The sequence below is a fragment of the Pundamilia nyererei genome, unplaced genomic scaffold (genome assembly GCF_000239375.1).
Source record: "Pundamilia nyererei isolate P.nyererei 1_Seehausen unplaced genomic scaffold, PunNye1.0 scaffold00004, whole genome shotgun sequence".
Classification (NCBI taxonomy): domain Eukaryota; kingdom Metazoa; phylum Chordata; class Actinopteri; order Cichliformes; family Cichlidae; genus Pundamilia; species Pundamilia nyererei.
The window spans coordinates 8822311-8842102 of record NW_005187405.1 but is presented as its reverse complement, the minus strand read 5'-3'; the positions used below and the strand labels follow the sequence as shown (position 1 = coordinate 8842102).

General features: G+C 39.6%; 2 protein-coding genes across 3 annotated transcripts; both read right to left on the bottom strand.

Annotated features, from left to right (window-relative positions):
- Window positions 1-5734: 5734 nt before the first annotated feature.
- Window positions 5735-13423, bottom strand: ccdc13 (coiled-coil domain containing 13). Of its 2 annotated transcripts, none has more exons than XM_005721511.1 (13): window positions 13332-13423; window positions 12904-13096; window positions 11670-11818; window positions 11434-11576; window positions 11262-11345; window positions 11051-11167; window positions 10833-10937; window positions 10504-10674; window positions 9417-9593; window positions 8714-8920; window positions 8490-8599; window positions 7918-7980; window positions 5735-6826 (listed from the first exon to the last, which is right to left on the bottom strand). In XM_005721511.1, exons 2-13 carry the CDS (start codon window positions 13089-13091, stop codon window positions 6745-6747), a joined length of 1596 nt encoding a protein of 531 aa, XP_005721568.1. In that variant the 5' UTR covers window positions 13092-13096; window positions 13332-13423; the 3' UTR covers window positions 5735-6744. The 2 variants fall into 2 exon arrangements, with proteins under 2 accessions (XP_005721568.1, XP_005721569.1); XM_005721512.1 differs by having other exon boundaries at window positions 11051-11164.
- A 3508-nt stretch (window positions 13424-16931) lies between these two features.
- On the bottom strand, window positions 16932-19397 carry LOC102207821 (HIG1 domain family member 1A, mitochondrial-like). Its single transcript, XM_005721509.2, has 4 exons — window positions 19226-19397; window positions 18657-18731; window positions 18377-18511; window positions 16932-18244 (listed from the first exon to the last, which is right to left on the bottom strand). The coding sequence occupies exons 2-4, from the start codon at window positions 18724-18726 to the stop codon at window positions 18168-18170; spliced, it is 282 nt and encodes a 93-aa protein (XP_005721566.1). The 5' UTR covers window positions 18727-18731; window positions 19226-19397; the 3' UTR covers window positions 16932-18167.
- Window positions 19398-19792: the final 395 nt, after the last annotated feature.

The following is a 19792-nucleotide window of genomic DNA, read 5'->3' as shown; positions in this document are numbered from 1 at the left end:
TGCTACTTCATTTCAATGCAATGATTAAAACATCTGTTTTTTCTTGGTTTTGTTGCTTTCAGGGATCTTTTGGCTTCTTGGATTAACTCTACCATGGTGCATCTATTCTAAGTAATTATCTTGCACGTCACATAATCTGTGTTTAAAGATAACACTGTTAGTGTCGATATATGTGAGCATGAATTGCAAAAATAAGAAAACAAAGGGAAGGAAAAGGAAACTGCTCAACAGTACAATATTGCCATCTATATAGCCATGGTGGCTGGCACACTTGCTTACTTTTTGTACTTCCAAGAGAACTATAAATTCCTTCAAAGATGTGTATTATTCTTCCTGCAAAAATGGCAAAAAGTAGTGCAATGGTGCTTGTTAGAAGTGTTTCTTGCTTATGGACACCTGTACTCTTACCTGCAAACAGTGTACAAAGGGGACCAAGCAAGAGTCACTGAACTTTTTATTGCCTAATTATTTCTGAAGTTTAACAAAGTGCTAAAAAATTGTTGAATGCGCTGCCCTTTGTGACTAAAAATAACAGTATTGCTTGAGGTGGGCTTGAGGTTTGAGGTGAGAAAGAAGAACATGAAGACATGGAAATACGGGAGAAAAGAGAGCAGTGGTGGAGGAGGAGAAAGACATGATCACAAAGAAATGATCACAAAGAAATGATGAAAAGATACACTCACAAATGTTAAATGGACATATAGTGTTTTAAAAAGCTATTTGTGATCATGAAATTAAAAGTAACTTATAAGACATCCTACGTAACTGGCTGGTCATAGACTGTGATAAGGCAGAACAGCGATGTCCATCTCAGCCACCGTATTCAAGATAGCAAAGTTACATGGTAGCTTCCACAAACCGGTGTCCTCTCCTTTTTTTAAAAAAAATGTGTTAATTTTAAGTTTATAGGAATGGATCATATGTTGGAAGATGCAATTACACAGTAATAAATGTATATTCATGAGTACAATATAATTTTTTCTGTTAAATAACTTTAAAAAATGACTTAATGTACGTTTAAGGCTCTTGTTGAACTGTCTTGTTCTACATGCCTCATATGGAAGTCTGGGACTGATTGAAAAATTTGAGATGGAGGTCCTCCCTTTTTAAAAAAGGGAGCAGTGTCGCTTCCAACTTAAAGGGAATTGCACTTTGTGGCCCCCTGGGAGGGTCTATGTCAGAGTACTGGAGAAGAGAGTTCACTGGTTATTAAACTGTGGACTGAGGAGGAACAATGTGGTTTTCCTTCAGGAAAACACTGGACCAGCTCTTTATCCTCTTGAGGATATGCAGGGGTGTGTGAAAATTTGACAAATCAGTTTATATGTGCTATGTGGACTTGGAGAGAGCATTTGAAGGTCACCCTTTGGGGTGACCTGTAGGATATATCCTGTAGGGGGTACTTTGGAAGTATGGAGTGTCAGGCCCTTTGTTATGGGCTATTTGGTCCCTGTACAACTGTTGTGAGAGTTTGGTTTGCATTCCCAGCAAGAAGTCATGCTGGTTCCCAGTGGGTGTTGGACTCAGGATCCAGGACTGCCCTTTGTCACAGATTCTGTGTCCACCTCAGAGGCACAGCATCAACTCCAGGGGCATTGTTCACAAGTGAGGGAAGGAAAAGAAGCCTGGCAGATGGATTGGTGCAGTATCTGTAGTAATGGGCATGCAGCCATAAGTTTGGTAAGGAAACTTATGGCAGCACAAGCTGTGAGTAGTGAACAATTAGATCATAGACACAAGTGGTGGAAACGAGCTTCGTCCAAGGGTGGCTGGGCTCTCTTTTAGGGTAAGGGGCTCGATCATTTGGGAGGGGCTCAGAATAGAGCCACATCGCCACCACACTGAGTCAGTGCAGTTCAGGCATGCTCAACTGGGATGCGACCCAGGGCAGAACCAGAAGAAATTATATCTCTCAGCTGTCCTCTGCGTCCTCCAAGAAGAGCTGGAGGAAGTGGCTGGGGAGGAGGTGGTCTGGGAATCTCAGCTTAAACTGCCCCTGCGACCCAGATAAGCTGCAGAAGACAAACAGATATTTTCACCAAAATTAATTCACTTGCCCATTTTATTTACTGTTTGACGCTGATTTGTTTTTGCTTTCTTCGTGTTGGTCAAAAACATGATAATAATGACTTGTTGCATGTTCATGCCTCAGAAAAGGTCAAATGGCTTGTCTGATTATTATGCAGGGAGTCAAAAGGTCTCCCAAAATGTTTGACATTTTCGTCCTATGGCTATGTGCTGAACTAGATTCAGTGCAAAAGAGGAAACATGCTCAGAGACATTATGCTATGGTAGTAGAAAACAACAATGGTAAAACACACACACAAATATATATATTTATTTATGTATTTATTATGTATCAGGCTTCTTAAAAAGTGTCAGCTTTTTAAAATAAAGCAACTGTTAGTAGTACAACACACAGGGTGGTACCCTGTTTTACTAATTCAATATGAAGTCATAATCTGAATGATTAGCTGAAAAGAGTTAGAGGGTATCTGTTGTCTTGCCTGAGAATATTCAACCACTTTCCACCCTTACACGCCTACATGCTACATTATATGATTTTGCACAGACACCTTGAGGACCTGTTAAGTGTTAATTAGTGGATGTGACTGTTGTGTCAAAACAAATATTCATACATTTATATTCAGAAAACATACACAGACAGCATTTCTGTGAGCAACTGGCCTCCTGGGGCTTCACTGCATCTCAGCTGGTGTGTTATTCCCCTTTGTCTCCCCCAATTATTTCCATCTCTCTCTCTTTCTTTATAACCTTCAGACAAAGGTAAAACTAGAAAAAGAAAATCACACCCTTGTTATCAGTGATGCTCTCGCACACATCTCCAGAAGGCTGCAGATCTCATTAACCGTGATCATATCTGTGAGCAAAATGTCAACTCTAACATGGAAGCATTCGCTAAGGGACTTATTAAACAATTTTTGCTTGTTAAAGGACGTCCTGCCACGCAGCTGCAGTCAGGCGGAAAGTCTGCTTGCAGGAACATAAAGGATATCTGCACCAGTGGTGATGCATACATATGACGAAACAAGCATGTTCAAAAGCAGTTGGGCAAATAATACTGAATAAAAACAAAGAAGTTTTTTTTTTAATCCTTTTTTATTTCCCATGACCATCATCGGATATAAGGTGGAGTGGTTCCAGAAGAAATTGATTATTACCAAGTTTGATACAACATGGTGAGAAAATTCAATTTAGAGTGAGAAAATTGCCGGGAGGATTAGATGTGGAAGAGCCATGAGTCGAGAACAACACTGGGTTACTAAAGCGAATGGGGAGGGGGGGAACGCAGCCTTCAATGACAGAGCACTTTGAGCACAGATTGTGAGGAGCTACAGTTTTTCACAAGACAGCATTTTTGTAAGCAGCCCCCCTGATCCAGAATCAGTGTGTTGTCCTCTCAAGTATCTCAACCAAAACATCACAGCTGGTTTAGTCTCCAGTATTAATAATTCTGTATTATAACTGTGTTCATTCTTTTTATCAACTCCAAAAGCTGGAAAAATCAATGATTAAATGACAACTGTGTCACAATAACGACAATTAAACTCTGCTGTATGAACTGATAATGCACATATTTGCTGTTAGTGTCACATAAATCCTGCAGAATCCATTTAATTTCATTTTTGGCTTCAGATCAAAACATAGGAGTCGCCATCAAGTACTGTACTTAACTGACCACACTGCCATCTAGTGATGCAACTTGTATTTAAACATATCTGAGCAAACTGAAATTACTACAGGGCTCACGCAGTATTGACTCACTGCACTGTACATATACGAAGTGTAAGCAAAGGAAGGAGTTTGAAAATGAACAAAAAAAGACTCAAAAAGTTTGAAATATGGGTGCAAGAGGCACAAATGAGTATCACGCTGAGGTGATCTGCTCACGAGCCTCACGAGGCTTTAGTGAACACCTCCGCACCTGATTTTTAAACTCAATTTCAGTGTCGTTAACTCACCCCGTACACTTTGATCTTTACCCTTTCCCTCACCGCGACCTGGAAAAGATAAAAACTTATTACTTTAATTCTACTTACTGTAAATGAGCACATTAGGACCCTGCTGTTTATTTTCTTTCCATTACATGTAAATGAGAGGGACTGGGAGATGAATGGACGCATAGAGGTCCAAACCGTTTTCTGGCCTGAGCAAAGTTCACAGATCCCTCATATACTGATGGCTAACTTTAACCTCTGCGTTCACAGCTGCACTATTTACTTTAGTTTCTGGATGCAGTCAATGGTCTGCAGGAAGCATTGGTCCAGAACGAGGGAATACCTCTGAGGAGAAGGATGGAGAAAGGAGTCATTCAAACTTGGAATGACAAATAGGTGAGGCTGTTTACGTATGCTGTGTTTACATAAGTTTGTGTTTGGTTTGGTGGGTTATTGGGCATTTTGGAATAAATCTACACCTTTCTGCGTAATACAGCTACATGAAACAATAATAAAATTGTCTGGCAAGGTGTAATTTATTTGAAAGTGATGACACTCTTAAATAACTGAAGTCAACATGAGCAGTCACATTAATCCCTGATATTAGGTCAACTGAAACTTCAGTATAACATGTCTGAAAAAGAAAAGCTCACTGAAAAAGGATGGAAATGATGTCCCTCTTGCAGTCATGCACTGCGTTAAAATTATATACGATTACAGGTTTGTGAAAACGCTCAAACGCTGGCTTCATATAAAGTACAGTTTTGTGGCAAAGTTTGAAAATGACCCCCCAAAAAAACCATATGAAGTTGAACGCTTTCCTGGCAATCAGACGCAGTTAGGGACCGTGACAAGCATTTGCTCCATCAACACCCTTTCTGACGCACATTTCCTCACTTGATACGTATCTGGCAATCTTCATCTGCTCGTCTCTCATCTTGCTCTTATGGTGACACGTCTCACTCTGTTGCATTAAAGAGCGCCTCACCTTCCATCCAGGAGGTATTCAAACACAAGCTGTTTTTTGTTACTCTGAGCATAAAGGCTTTCTTCATCATGTCCAAACTCTGATATTTTTGTCTTGTGGCACTTTCTCGCTCAGTCCAATGGGGACCTGCCAATCTCCCACAGGGTCCTGGAAGACATAGTGCGGTATTTGAAGCAGCACACTAACTCAGCCATGGTTTTAAATTAAGCGTGATGTGGAGAGGGAGGAAAGGGGGGGGATGTTCTGCTGAAACCCTTTTGGCTACATCGGAAGAAAATAACTCGGATGTTAGTATGAATGTAAGAGCCACTCCCACTGGGCATATCCAGACAACCTTTGGATTAAGAGCCATATACTGTACATGTGTGACCTGCTCTGGGGAATGTATAGAGGACTACAGTGGGAGTTTGTGCAGCTTGAGTTTGCAGCTATTTTCAACCGCTATTCCCACAAAACTGGTTTCAAGTCAGAAATGATTAGTGTTAATATTTAATAGGAATATTGAAACGATTTGGGAACTTAACTGTGGTGATTACTATTTAGCCTGGTCTGTCGCACATTTATTTACAACTGTATGGAGCCAAAAAAAACCTTAAAAAAAGAAAGAAAAAAAATCAACCAAAGTCATCGCCATGAAGGTAAACAATGTATTGAAAATATTTGTTGAGGTTTCGGTTCCTTTTCACTGATTAATTTCGATGTTTCTTTGGTTTACAGAAAATATTTACTTTGAAAACAGACAGCATTGGTCTCGATACCTGTAATGCATTTAAGGTTACCAGCCGAGGAAAGACAAACATATATTTAATAAAATGTGACAGTGACATTTATAAAACAGCGAGCAGACGAGATGTGAAACCACGGGGAGACGTCTTATCAGCACCGACCGCTCCTGCAATCACCCGGGACACTTGTCTGATGCCATCAGGGTTAAGTTGAAAGCTATTTTACTCAAGGTACTTAAGTCGTTAAACCGAGGTCACCCGACCTTACGTCGCAAGCTGTCTTTTGGGGACTCAAATGGAGAGAAAGTCAGAGATGCATATAATATTTGCGTGGCTGAAGAGTTTTTTTTTTCCTTTCTCCTGCAGGCTGCTGTTTTGTCACATGTGACAGGAGAAGGTAGGGCTCAGCTGGAAGTGAGGCTGAGCAGGGACCAGCCAGTTCCCCTGGTTAGTGTCTTGTCTGTGCTGTCACAGAGCCTCCAGGAAAACATGCCTGACTTGTCTCATCACGTCACTGAAAGCTGCAGGTCATGGTGGAGAGTGCTCTTTAGGGATGCCCTCAGCGCCCGCGTTTCCTCCAGCTGAATGACCAGCCAAGAGACAACATACAAGAACAACATGAACATCTCCGTGCAACCTTGATGTGACGGGCAGAATGAGCACTGCTGTCTGCAGCGTGTCTACCGCCGCACATCATTATTTCTGTCGTCTGGTTAACTCTTATGGTTGGAGAAAGAAAACTCCTGAACCAGAACCAGTTTAAGGCAGTGTTGTTAAAGAAATAAAGTGTTTACAAATTCTGGACTGTTGGACAGTCTGTTCAGGTTTGTCTGTGGACAGTTCCTGTTGCTCAGAGACTCCATGGTGCTCAGGGACTCTGCTCCTGCCGACAGAGCTGTGATAGCCACGAGCAAGAAAGATAAGGGGGAAATTGAAAAAGAAAAAAAAAAAAGAGAGAGAGAGAAGAAGAAAAAAATCCTGATATTGTCACATCATGCTGTCACTGAGCCTTGGCATATCAGTCCTAGCCATGCTGCATGGACAGTGTTGACTTTAATCTAATTTTGGCCTCTCAAACTCCTCCAGGATCACTGGCCTGTGGTGCTCCTCTTGGTGCTTGTGCCTCCAAAGATGTGTGGCTCATCACTTTCTCTCTAGAAGAGTCAGACAAATGTTGGATTGCATTAGAGTTAATGCAACGGAATTCTTCTTAACAGACACAGCTTTGGAGTGACAAATATAGTTTATACTTACCCAGACAAGCTATTAGCTTGATAAATATGTGTAATTTTATATAAAGTTTCATTTTTGCACCATTAAATTTCTGACGGTAAATTGAAAACTGTAAAATAAACCACCACGCTCTCATTAGTGCACACCACAGTCATTACTGTGGTGTGCACTGCATAAATAAAATGAACAAACACCAACAGAAATAGCCTCCCTGTGTTTGTAATATTGGGATGGAAATATACAAACTGATTTAACATTTTAGTTGTGCAGCGTTATAGCATTTAATTTTTACACTGACAAGAAAATAAAATGGGCTACTTTAGCTTTGTGCAGTACGCAAAAGTGCAAACTTGAAATGTGAAGAAAGAACATTTGCGTGAATCATCCGACCACTTCATTTGGCAAAAAAAAAACCCAACAAAACAAAACAACCAAACAACCAACAACCACCACATGGGTATCGACTCAACTGGCCTTTTTCACCAATAAAGCAGTCCTTCATCACCATCTTTGACAAGTAAGAGAGCCAGCAGCAGTGGCATAAAGATGCCGTTACAGATCAAGCTGGAGAGCTGTTAGCTACAGCAATCTGGATCCTCTGTAAGAAAATGAAAACTATCTCGCTTTTGGAGACATTTCATGACCTGTGCTGCTTGCTCGATGTTTTTATCTATTTTTTTTTTGTTTGGGTATTTTGGAGGAATCAATCAAAACTGTTTTAAGCCTTCAGGTGAAGTGGTATTTTTCGATCTATACTTTCACACAAAGATGTGCATTTCACAACCCTGTCCCACTGACAGAATTACACTGTGAGCGATAGACTGAAGAGAAAAAAAAACAAACAACAACAACTAAAGAACATCTGCAGTATATTCTACAGACCTCTCAAGCTTGTTAGTCCTTCTCCACAAAGAGGACTTGGGTTATCATGTCACAGTCAGGAATTTTGTTCACTAATTTCATAGTGATGCCCATGTCAGTACAGAGCAGACATGGTACACATTAAACTTACGTGAATTCTATGCCACTTCCCACAGCTGGCAGCACCAGTTTGTGACCAAATTTAGAAATTGAACTGAAAAACAAAACATTTGAAGGCGGTAAACAGAAATCCCACAGGAATACAGAAGTGTTTAACATCACAGTCATCAATACGCCAATAACAGTGCACCCCAACATTAACCTTAGGTAATTATTTAGCTTTATGTTTCTAGACAAGACGAGAGATATCAGTGCTATGTGTGACACTTAGCCTCAGAGGCTGGTTTCAAGTGCAAAACAGAAGACGAGATGAACAAAAATTATCTGTCCTGAAGAAGTAAATCAGGGTTCCTCAAAGTTGTATGAAGCTAAAACAGTTCTTAGTCAACACGTCATAATTCTTTCTCAAACCTAAAAAAAAAAAAAAAAAAAAAAAAAAGGAAAAAAGGTTCCCAGCTTAATCTTACTTAAGTAATTTTTTGCTTAAATAATTTATTTCTCACCACGTGCAATGGATCCATATCCCACAGATTGGGACCCACTAAGCTAAACTAACAATAAGCATATTTTAATGATTATCAGATATTAAACCAGCACAAGTACCCTGAAGATGGAATTCTTTTGGTAATGTCTCCCTCTTCTGGGGAAACAGCAGAAGTACAGTTTGTTATCCTGATGCTGGGCTGTCTGTGCACATCATCGTTCTTCAACACCTATAAACACACGTTTTTAATTGCTGGTCAGACATCTCATGCTGAATCTCGGAGAATGCACAAAAATAAAAAAACAAAAACAAAAAAAACCCCTGGTAATTATTTCTTGATTACCTTATCAGAGAATTGCTGTTTTTTCTGTAGTTTTTTGATAATGGCATCTTTCTCAGCAAGTATCTCCTTAAATCTCTGGATGATAGCACTGTGCTCTGAAGGTATGTTGCTCAGCTGTTGTCCTACACTCTGCTGCATCACCTTGCTCTGTACGTTTTGTTTTTGGCTGAGTTGTTTTAATACCATCTGCATCTGGGCCTGCTGCTTCTGCCAGAGGTAGAAAAGATATACACACTTTATAGGAACAGTAGTAGTAAAGCATGGACACATCACAGGATATCCTCTACTTTGCAGTATGTTGACTTCAACTCATAAATGTCAAGTGAAATTGGTACTGTAACAGTTGGTGAAATGTTAGTATTTGACCACTAGGCGGAGCTCTTGTAATGATAATGTAACTAACGCATTTTATTTTGTATGTTTTATTTTTGTGTCAACATTTTCCTTTTTTGGTATAAGGTAAGGGCAGAGGTCACTTCCTGTTTTGGGAAGCAAGGTCAGAGAAGCTGCGCATGGTGACGGTCTAGCCGTGTAAAAGTCAAGCTAAGAAAGAAGAAATAAGCCCCAAGTTCCAGTTACACCAGTTTGTCTACTTGCAGGCCAAAGTGGTATGTTTGTTTATATTTTGTGAATTTTATATTGTAATATGTTTTAGAATCTATACGACTCTAACCAGATATTTGTCTCCAGTCTAATTTCTTACCATCAAAGCAGCCACGAACTCATCATCGTGTTTCCCCTTCTCCATCAGGGTTGATATTTGATGCTTCAGAATTTTGACTTCAGCAGATAGAGTTTTGCTCCTGGCTTTAGAGGCTTCCAGCTTTTGCTTCACATCTTTGTGTTCTTTCAAGAGCGCCTCATAATCCACTGAGAGCCTCTGCACAGTTGTGGAAGGAGAGAAGGGCCTTAGCACATTAACAATGTAATGTCTATGTTCATATAAAATCATTGCCTAAGTCCCAGTTAAACAGACAGAGAGACCAGTCAACAACCCTCTCACAATCCAACATGCACGTGACTTCCAGCAGGCACTAAATGGCAGTTTCTTTTTTTGATTACATGTAAAGTCTGTTTTCTTAACATAAGAAATGAAATCAGAAAAACGTATGTAGGTTTGCACTGGCTCAAGGTGATTAAAAACACAGAGACATAAAATACAAGTCAACACACACACACACACACACAATTATTAACTGTAAGCCTGTGAGGATAACATGGTTTGAGTCTGTCTGACCTCAAGTCAGTGGGATACTTGTTCCAAACAACAGGACCACAGTAACTGAAGCACCTGAGCACACTTAAATCTAATTTTGGGAATAGCCAAAAGATCTGCACCTGCTGACCTGAGAGGTCTAATTGGGTTAAAGAGGCTGCGCAAGTCAGAGATGTACTCGGGGTGCCAAGCCATTGAGAGCTTTATGAACTAATAGAAGGGTTTTAAATGTAATTCTGCATTGAACTTGGAACCACTGTTGTGACTTCGCTCCTTGAGTGCTAATAAAATGCTGAACTTACAGCATATGTGTAAGGACTCTCTTACAGCAACACAGTTTAACCTGCTTGATATGAATGCATGGACCCATTTCTCATAGTCAGTTTGAAATAAGAACTTTTTATATATCTCTGAAATTCAAATTTTCATTTAATAAGTGGCTGGCATTGGTAAAAAAAAAAAGAAACACACACACACACACACACACACACACACACACACACACACACACACACACTTTCGCCAAGCAACTGATGGTTGGTCTGCAGGCCTCTGTGGTTGTGGCTATACATACCTCAAGGGCTACCCTCTTCTCTTTCTCTATAGTGCGGATGTAGTTGACATTTCTTTCCTGAGGAGGAGTTTTCTGAAGAACACCCATGCCCAGAAACTCTTCCTCTCCACTCAGAACACTTGACTGCCTTTGTTGTGTTGATTTGTTCAGCTGCTGCTCAAGCTCTCGTACCTGTTGTTCAAGTTTTGTTCATCATCAGTTCAGTTTCAGGGTTTTTTTTTATGCTTTCCTGTGAACTCACTATTTTGAAAAGCACTTCATTGGTTATAATGTTCTAACTTTAAAATACATTTATGTAAAATCAAGTTAAACTTCAATTTTGAACCTACCCTTGTCTGCAGAGCCAGTATCTGCTGTGCTCGACCTCTAAAGCTCCCAGGGCAGCTTAGTAATTGCTGAAGGTTGACCTCCTCTCCAATCTCACTAATCAGAACCTGAAGTAGTTCATATTTTAGAATCTATAAGTCACTTGTGAAAAATCATTCAGATATAAAATATTCTTCTTGAGTGATTGCATATAAGACAGAAAATAAAGTAAGTCTCCTACCTTCTGTGCCATTTTCAACTCCTGCTTGGCAGACTGCACCTGGTTGCGGTACTCAGTCACCTTCATTTGGGTAGTTGCTAATTTTTCCTGCAGAGATTTAACCAGTGCACTTTCCTGCTTTCAGAAACAAGTCATAAATGATCCTTTCAGTGATGCCATTATTTTAGTTAGGACCCTACAGCAAAATGTTCCTTTTGTTATTATTCCTTACCTCACATTCTTCAGATGAGATCTTAACTGGTGACTTTGAATCTACTTTTTGCCCAGGTACACCATGTACCAGCATGGCCTGCAGCTACAGAAAGTCACAACAGTTTTTCTGAGAAGGACAAATTTTCATGCATCAAATTATTTCAAATGATACACATAAAGCAAAACTTTACCTCTCTCTCAAGCTCTTTGATTCTGTTGCCGTTTTGCTTACATTTAATCTTCTCTTGCTCAATTTCAGCAGTTAGTTCTCTATTCTTCTTGGATAGCTCAACAATCTTGGTGGCAGCTACAGCTCCTGCCAAGCCTGAAGTACCTAAACAGATGAGTTGATGAAGCAGGAAGAAGCTGTCACATGTCTGTAACATCTCAATGCAAAAAAAAAAGATTAAAACAGTTTACATTATACCTGCTAAAGCCAGTCTTTCTTCATCTCTTTTCCTCTTCAGGTGCTTAATTTCAAAATCCTTCTCGCTCAGAAGTTTGAAGAGCCGACCATTTTCATCCTTTAGCTCTCTCAATTGGTCAAGGAGGGCCTTATTCTGAATGTGCAACAGCCTATGGAAGACAAAATGAACAAGGATGAATGTAACATGACAGAATGGTTATTTACAACCATGTGAAAATGACAGTTTTCGTGGGATTCTGTGCAGTTCTGTGAAAAATTTAGTCCACCTTTAGTGGTTACCTTAAATGGGTTAGTGGCAGCCATGTGCAATTAACTGATCATCAGAAAGTGTGAGCGCTATGAAAAGCAGAAATTTTGGCAGTTTACTGGTCCGGACCATTCAGGTGCCACAATCTTCCAAAAAGTGGGTGTCCCAGCAAGTTCATCCCAAGGACAGACTTAGCAACGCTCAGAATCTACAGGCCTCACTTGGCATGTTAAATGTTGAAGTTCATGACAATACAATTAGAAAAAGACTGAACAAGTATGGCTTGTTTGGAAAGGCCAAGAGAAAGCCTTTCTCTCTAAAAAGAACATGGCATGGCATTGCAGAGTTGAATCTCAACAAACCACAAAACTTCTGGAACAATGTCCACCAAAGTGGATGTGTTTGACCATAATGCACAGCAACATGTTTGGTAAAAACCAAACACAGCATATCAGCACAAAAACGCCTCATACCAACTGTCAGACATTGTGGTGAAGGGGTGGTGATTTGGACTTGTTTTGCAGCCACAGGACCTGGGCACTTTGCAGTCACTGCTTCTCTGTATACAGTACCAAAGTATTCTAGAGTCAAATGTGAGAACATCTGTCTGAAAACTCCAACTTGGTTGAAATTTGATCATGCAATCACAGGACAATGATCTCAATCACAGCAGCAAATCTGACTGAACAACAACAAAAGAATGTGTTGCAATTCAAGTCAATGTTCAGACCTCAGCCTGACTTATCAGGCCATGGGACATACCCTGCAAACCTCAAAGAACAAAAGCACTGTTGTATGGAAGAGTGAGCCAAAATTCATCATACAGAAAATGATTACTCGAAGTTATTGCTGCAAGCCACTTAGTTTTTCACATGACTGCATGCAGATGACAAAGATTTCCAGTCTTGAATAATATATTCCTTCATAGTGGTTTATGTAGCAACATTTATGGAAAATACCTTGAAAAACATTTAATTTAAGTCTCACCTGTTTTGGGGAGCATCACAGCTTGCCTGAACACCTTGGTTAGACAGATCCAAATCATCCTGAGCACCACTGTCATTGAGCTTGTCTGGCTGTGTTTCCTTTTTCCTCTCCTGTTTCCTTTTTTCCTGCTGTTTTTGCAGTGCTTGAAACTGAAGCCGCAGTTCGTTCAGCTGATCCTCAGACTCCATGATCTCTGATTTATGGCATTGGAAAGTTAAAGGTGGATATTATAATCGAATCAATGCTGAGGCTTAAACTATTATGTCGTGTTGTGCTTCTTATCTGACACAGAGAGAATGCCCTTAATACGATGTCTGTAGTCGACGTTTACGGTATGTAAACCGTACGTACGTACCGAAAGACTATTTTCTGAGCCAAAGCGAAAGGTTCCCTTAAAGAGAGATTAAGTTGAAGAGAAAATATCTCACCTGTTAATTAGTCGGGTCCGTGTAAACAAATTGGTTTTAAACTTCACCACAGGTGAAGACAACTCCTGTATCCATAGCAACTGCCATCCGGGGACTCAGCTCAGCTTAAAACAACATCTCGCGGGAGCAGAAATGTAGTCATAGAGACCAGGGGACGCTTATAAAGGCTAAAACATATTTTTTTAATTGTGCCCTGGATATGTCACCTTTAATTCAAAGTCTGACTTTCTATGGCACAAATGTATTTACTTCTTTTTTTTTTTAACTGCACTGACAGATAAAAGCACCTTCTGCATCTGCAGTGCTTCTTAAACTTATTGGGCACTGTGCTAGTATTCGTTCAGTATAGCCTAGGTTTTGCGAAACTTCCATTGTTTTTGTTCTTCTTTTGCTCTTTTGTTTTTATTTTCCAGTGTAGTGGAAAATAAGGAGGCTACTTGTACTGCAGCTCCCTCCGGTGGATTGTAGATTGTTCACCACTACAAAAAAATGTAATTGGAAATTTTAATTTAGTTAGTTAGTTTAATATATTTCACATTAGATCTGTCCAGGGTGTACCCCAGCTCTTGCCCTCAGACAGCTTGGATAGGCTCAATTTGTTTCATGTTATGTCACCATACATCCCAGTATAGTGTTTTTAACTAATTTTAATTACAATCTTTTGTAAATGTGGTTTTAATCACAGCCAGAGGTACTCTTCTATGGTGTTTAAGCATGCGATCAGATCAAAGCTACTTTGAGTTACTCCTTTAGTCACAAGAGGTCAGCACAGCAGTTAGCTCCACATATTTGATTTGGCAGGCCCCTTCCTATCCTTGCTGTTGTTTCATGTTGCTATACAGCTAAGCAAAAAGGCATAACTTTTTGCTTAGCTGTATATTGCAGTGATAATGTAGGCCTGTAACTGTAACATCCACGGGTTGGATAGTTTTGGAAGTGATAAATCTTAACAGTAAACTGGAGTGGTCATAACTCTTATCCTGTGTACAAGAACGGCCAAAGTTGTCTTCATCTGCTGGTCAGCTGAAGCCTTTTGAGAGGTGCAGAACATTACAAGGACCTTTTATGACACTTTGACTCCATAGAGGAGGTGGATGAGAGGAGGATGTTAGCCAAGCTAATGTCCATTATGGACAACAACTCTCACCATCTGTCCCTGAGCAGCTCCTTCAGCAGTAGACTGTTAAAGCTACAATGTAGGACTGAGCGCTATCATATGTCCTTCATCCTGACAGCAGACAGACTATACAACACAGTATTTGGGGGGGGGGGGTTGTACACAAAAGCGCAGCCTTACCTAATGTCCACCATACTGTTACTCATTTTATATTAAGATTAAAAAATCTAGTTGGTGTTGGTATGGAGAGTAACCTTCAGTAATAGTAGTAAATCACACAGCAATAGTACATTCATGTAGTTGTAAAGAAGCATGATAATATATTAAGTAATCCAAAGTCTTCAGAATACGTTTCTCTCATTGAGTAATGTAGCGGAATACGTTACAAAATACATTTTGGGGCATTTATTCTCTAATCTGTAGTGGAATACATTTTAAAAGTAACCTTCCCCACACTGTCAGTACTGGATGTAAGATGATACTCGGCAGATGTCACGTAGACTTTATACGATGTCTTGGAAATGCCTATTTTCACAGCAGCCCCATAGTCACAGTGACAAAGCATTTTCATACCTCAAAATGATGCAGTTAATTCCCCGTTTAGAGGAAAAATGAATACAAATAATATAATAGTGTATCAGTTAACAGAGTTGAAAGACTCTGACTTCAAGACCAGAAATGATATATTCGGAATAGCTTAACATGGCATCAATTAAAGCACAAAACAGGTTAAACAACATTTTGGTGGCTACTACAAAGTATATATATAATATCAAAGTAGCACAAATAACAAAATTAAAATCATTGAAAAAAATGAAAAAGAGTTCATTTTAATTAAATTACATAAAGGCTACAGAATTACATCTCAAATTCTTTTCCAGTTTCAGTTTATTGTAATGGCTTTATAAATGTCTCCTTCGGGTTAATATTAGGCCACTAGTGCCAGTTATTTTAGCGCTCTACTCATTCTACAAAGCTAAATGTTGTGAAAAGCTTCCTCAAATGTTCCAAATGTACTGGGATGCCCATTTAATAATAAATGGGCTCAGGTGCAAACAATGTGAATGTGGCAAACATCCCTAAATGACTCTCTTAGGCAAGCTTTCTTGTCATTTCTTTAAGTAGTCTTTGGGAAAAGGTCTCCAGGCTTCTTCTTCACAACCCTTGTGAATGTTGGCTGGCTTTTGCTGCATTTTCTTGCATTGCTTCATTAGTGTTGAGCACCGCCCTCTTGGAGAGGCCAATCCATGACTGAGAGTGTTCTTGGTCTGTTTTTGTTCCCTAACAGCAGCTTGCCCACCAAGAGAGCAGGGAACTACCAATCACCAATCACCAATCGAATTGGACACCCAGTGAAAAGTTTCATCCAGTGTGCAAAATTACCTTTGGATCATCAGCATTTCATAATGCATTTCATTTTTGTTGCATACAAAGAACTGATTTTGTCAATTAATAATTATAATGAAGACCTGTAGCTTGCACAAACCCACCCACCTCCCCCATTCGGACATTCCTCAAACACCAGTGGGCCTCTGTGGACCACTGCTTTAGGCCATCATTAGGCAACATCCTGCGTGAATATATGAACTGAGCTGCTATACAAAGCAGTTTTTGTTGAACTGTAAGAGGTAAATGTGATGTGACTTTGCAATTTGAAACAGGTAACACACAAGAACATGTTTATTTAGTTTTTTCCATTTGGAAGATTTCCAGTATTTACATCCAGTCCATGTTTTTAGTAGAGATCATTTGGCATGGATTCCCAAATGGCAGGGACGTCAAACTCATTTTACATCGTGGGCCCATACAGCCCACTTTGATGTGAAGTGGGCTGGACCAGTAAACTACATTATAGACATGTAATGTTACAGAAAAGGTTCTGGTAGATTATTGCTCAGACTTTGTTGTAATTATAAATTTATTATATAAACTCTTTATGAACTCACAAAATTTTTTATTGTACTTTGGTATGTTACGGATCACACTAGGTGGTGTGTATCTGTAAGAATAGGCAAAGCATTAAAACTTCTGTAGTTCAAAATATATGCACTCCTTGGCATTTTCTAGTATCCCACTGGATAGCTTTGTCCAGATTGGAGCCAGGCTGATTTGGGCCCCTGGACCTTATGCAGTCACCTGTGCCACAGGACCCTAACTATGTGTCACTTCACATACATTCAGATGTGGAGTCTGTTTGAGGTCACCACTCTACTCTACCACCTTTCTTACTGATGCTGTTTTTGCATATCTTCGTGCAAGACAACTAAATGAAGATAACAGCAGGATCTGTGCATGTTTACGCATGCCATTGATAGGTGTGCTCTTTTCGGTACAGGATGTAACATGATACATGGCACGTGTCAGGTAGAATATCAAGGAAATGCCTGTTTACACACTTTCCAAAGTCACAGTGACAAAGCATTTTTCCCAGCTTAAAATGATGCCAGGCATTCCCTGATAAGAAAGTGAATAGAAACAGCAAATGACTGAGCAAATCACAGAAGCTTTATTTGGTAGAATTAGAAAGGGTCAGAAGATTACCTGTTAGAAACTGTCGTCAGTGAGAAGCTAAAAAAAAAACCAAAAACCAAAAAAAAAGACCCCAACAACAAAAAGCTGCAATGTTATATTGTGGTTCAAACTTGGGGAGAACTTTATGATCACTGTAGAGTCGGTCCTTTCATGCTGTTGAGTTCATTAGTTTACAGTGTTGTGAGCCTTTCCTGTTAACTGTAAATGTTTTAGCTGCTGTAGGTGTACTACACAACCCAGAAGATGGGTGATTAATAACAATATAATGGCACAAAGAAAACATTTAACAGTCAAAATACATCAAGGTACCTAAATCCATACAAAAAAAACAAAACAATTTTCTTTAACATTTAAAAAAAACTTAACTAAAATGACATCCTGTACTTGTGTACAACTTAGCTTAGAGAATAACTTCACAAGGCAACTAATTAAACACGAGGCTGCTACACAGTGTATAGATGTTCCACGGAAGCAAGTGCTAACTTGAAGTGAAAAAATAAATAAAAGAATGTCACCATTACAATGAAACTGCATAAAAGCTACAGAATTAAAGCCTTTTTCTCCACAGTTTCAACATAATGGCTATATAGATTTTTTTCTATAGGATAAGATAGCTCAACACCACCAGTATCAGTTATTTTATCACTATCATTATTTTTTACTTTAGGGCTCTGCTCCATCTGACAGCCAAGTGCTGTGAACGGCTTTAAATACCCAAAATGCACTGGGATGCTCATTTAGAAATATATGAGCTCAGGTGCAATCAATTTTAATCTGGCAAACATCCCAGTATTAGTACAGGAAATGAACAGGGATGGTTAGCTGATACGAGACAAAAATAAATATGTAGCATTTGGTGGTTAATTTTTAATCCAGGCCCAACTTAGTAACACACATGTTCAGCAAAGTTTATACATTTTCATTTTGATATTTTGTAGATATTTCACTCACAGCAAGAGCAGATGAACTTTCAGTAATGCCCCCAAACTATCAGTGATAATAACACCAAGAAAAACCTGATGGGATCAATACAACTCCGACTATGCACAGTGTCATCAAATAGTTTCAGCTATTTACAGCAGACATGTGCATAAAAAAAAGTCAGGACATCTGTGAAACAAATCTTGTGCACACCTTAATATGAGGCAATACTAAGGGACATAAAATATGAGTCCAAGAGGCCATGTTCACTTGGGTTGGGTTGCTTTCTGTTCTTGTTCAATAGGCTTTGCAAAGTAATCTCTGTACATGGAGAACAGGACACCTGAAAACAAAACAAAAAAATAAATAATGTAAAATGACCCGTGTTTATAGTATTATGATTTCAGGTTCAAACCACAAATCAAAAATAAAGAACTGGTTGCAGTTTGGCAGTAAGAACTGAAAGATGACCCACCAACAGTCATTGCTCCCACCACAAAGCCTTGGGCAGCTACACGTATGTGAATCAGGTGCACCGACATTTTTGTATCTCCACGACTTTTCATTTTCATCAGCCTGTAGCCAACAATGGCAACAAATCCAGCCATCCCTGCAAAAAGCAAAAGTCATTAAAACAAAAATAAGACAGCAACATATCCCCCAAATCCTCTGAAAACTCATTCAATAAACCCAAAACGTAAACTTTTGTGTTGTGAGCACATATTTTATTTGTCCTTGTCACAATATGTACTCACCGACTGGGACAAATGGATTCTCCTTTGCCTTTCGCCAGAATTTGGACTCACTCTCCTCATAAGAAGACATCTCGCCTGAAACAAGAACGAGGTCGACTGAGTTCAAACGTTTGTTGGCCGTGTAGCAGTACAGCATGCAAGCTAATTCAGTGCTGATAGAAACCAATAAAACGCATAGAGAAACATGTCAGGAAGTATCAGGCTGCGCCTCACACAAAAAAAATCTCCAAAATCAGGCTTTAAAAGTCGTTCCCACCAAAGAGGTCCGAGAGTCGCTATTAACAGGACATGAAAACTTCAGAGGTGACAGATGAAGGGCACGGACTAGACCTATCTTTCACAGACCTAACATTAAACAACTGTGCCTGATATGACGCGACACTTTTAAGTAGTATTATATTTAAATATTATATATTTTGAAAGGGAAGAATTTTTATTCAGCTACGAGGCCTTTCCGTGTGGTGCGGGAGAAAAAATGTGGAAAAGCAACAACTCGAGAGTTAAGATGAGCTACACTTTAAAAAGCACGTAAAGACACTTCCACCAAACTAAAGAGGGCTCCCTCTTACCTGCTTTAAGGTGTCGTTAGCTGGAAGCACCAGTGAAAGAATTATCCGCGGAGATCTACGTCTCCTCCGAGCAGCAGCCTGTAGTTATGGAGGAAGTATTAAGCCGGCATCTACGTGATACATTCTGCGTGCTACATAACAGTTCCCTCGTATGCATGCCTGATGTCAGCAACCGCTGTGCTGTGTTCACGTTTCAAGAGAATGTAGTAAATACAGGCAACATCTTCGAAAGCCTTGGACCTACAAGCTCAAGAAGGCGGAGAAAGTAGATGAGGTCCTGTTAGCATTTTCACAACGTGTGGAACACGACCCAGTGTGACCTAGAGTAATGTGTGTCTACAAAGGATATGCTGGAGCACTCTCTGTATGTGTTAATGTGCTCTGGTTTTGTTTCAGTTTACTATACTGTCATTGCTGTAGGTCAGGGATCAGAATCAGAAAGACTATTTATCCCCAAGGGGCAATTAAGACACAATAGGCGTTGAAGATAAGGACAGGTCATAAACAGGCAATAGTAGTGAGATAATAAATACACAGAATATACAGTATATATACAGTTTTAAAATG

Bases quoted from the DNA above. Each gene is read 5' to 3' on its own strand.
- LOC102207821 (XM_005721509.2), bottom strand. From the start codon at position 18,726: ATGTCTTCTTATGAGGAGAGTGAGTCCAAATTCTGGCGAAAGGCAAAG. The intron at 18,512-18,656 runs GTGAGTACATAT...TGCTTTTTGCAG, and splicing joins GAATCCATTTGTCCCAGTCG to GGATGGCTGGATTTGTTGCC. The intron at 18,245-18,376 runs GTGGGTCATCTT...TTTTGTTTTCAG, and splicing joins GGTGGGAGCAATGACTGTTG to GTGTCCTGTTCTCCATGTAC.
- ccdc13 (XM_005721511.1), bottom strand. From the start codon at position 13,091: ATGGAGTCTGAGGATCAGCTGAACGAACTGCGGCTTCAGTTTCAAGCA. The intron at 11,577-11,669 runs GTATAATGTAAA...TCATCTGTTTAG, and splicing joins AGAAAGACTGGCTTTAGCAG to GTACTTCAGGCTTGGCAGGA. The intron at 6,827-7,917 runs GTAAGTTTAATG...TGACTCTTCTAG, and splicing joins GGAAGTGGCATAGAATTCAC to AGAGAAAGTGATGAGCCACA.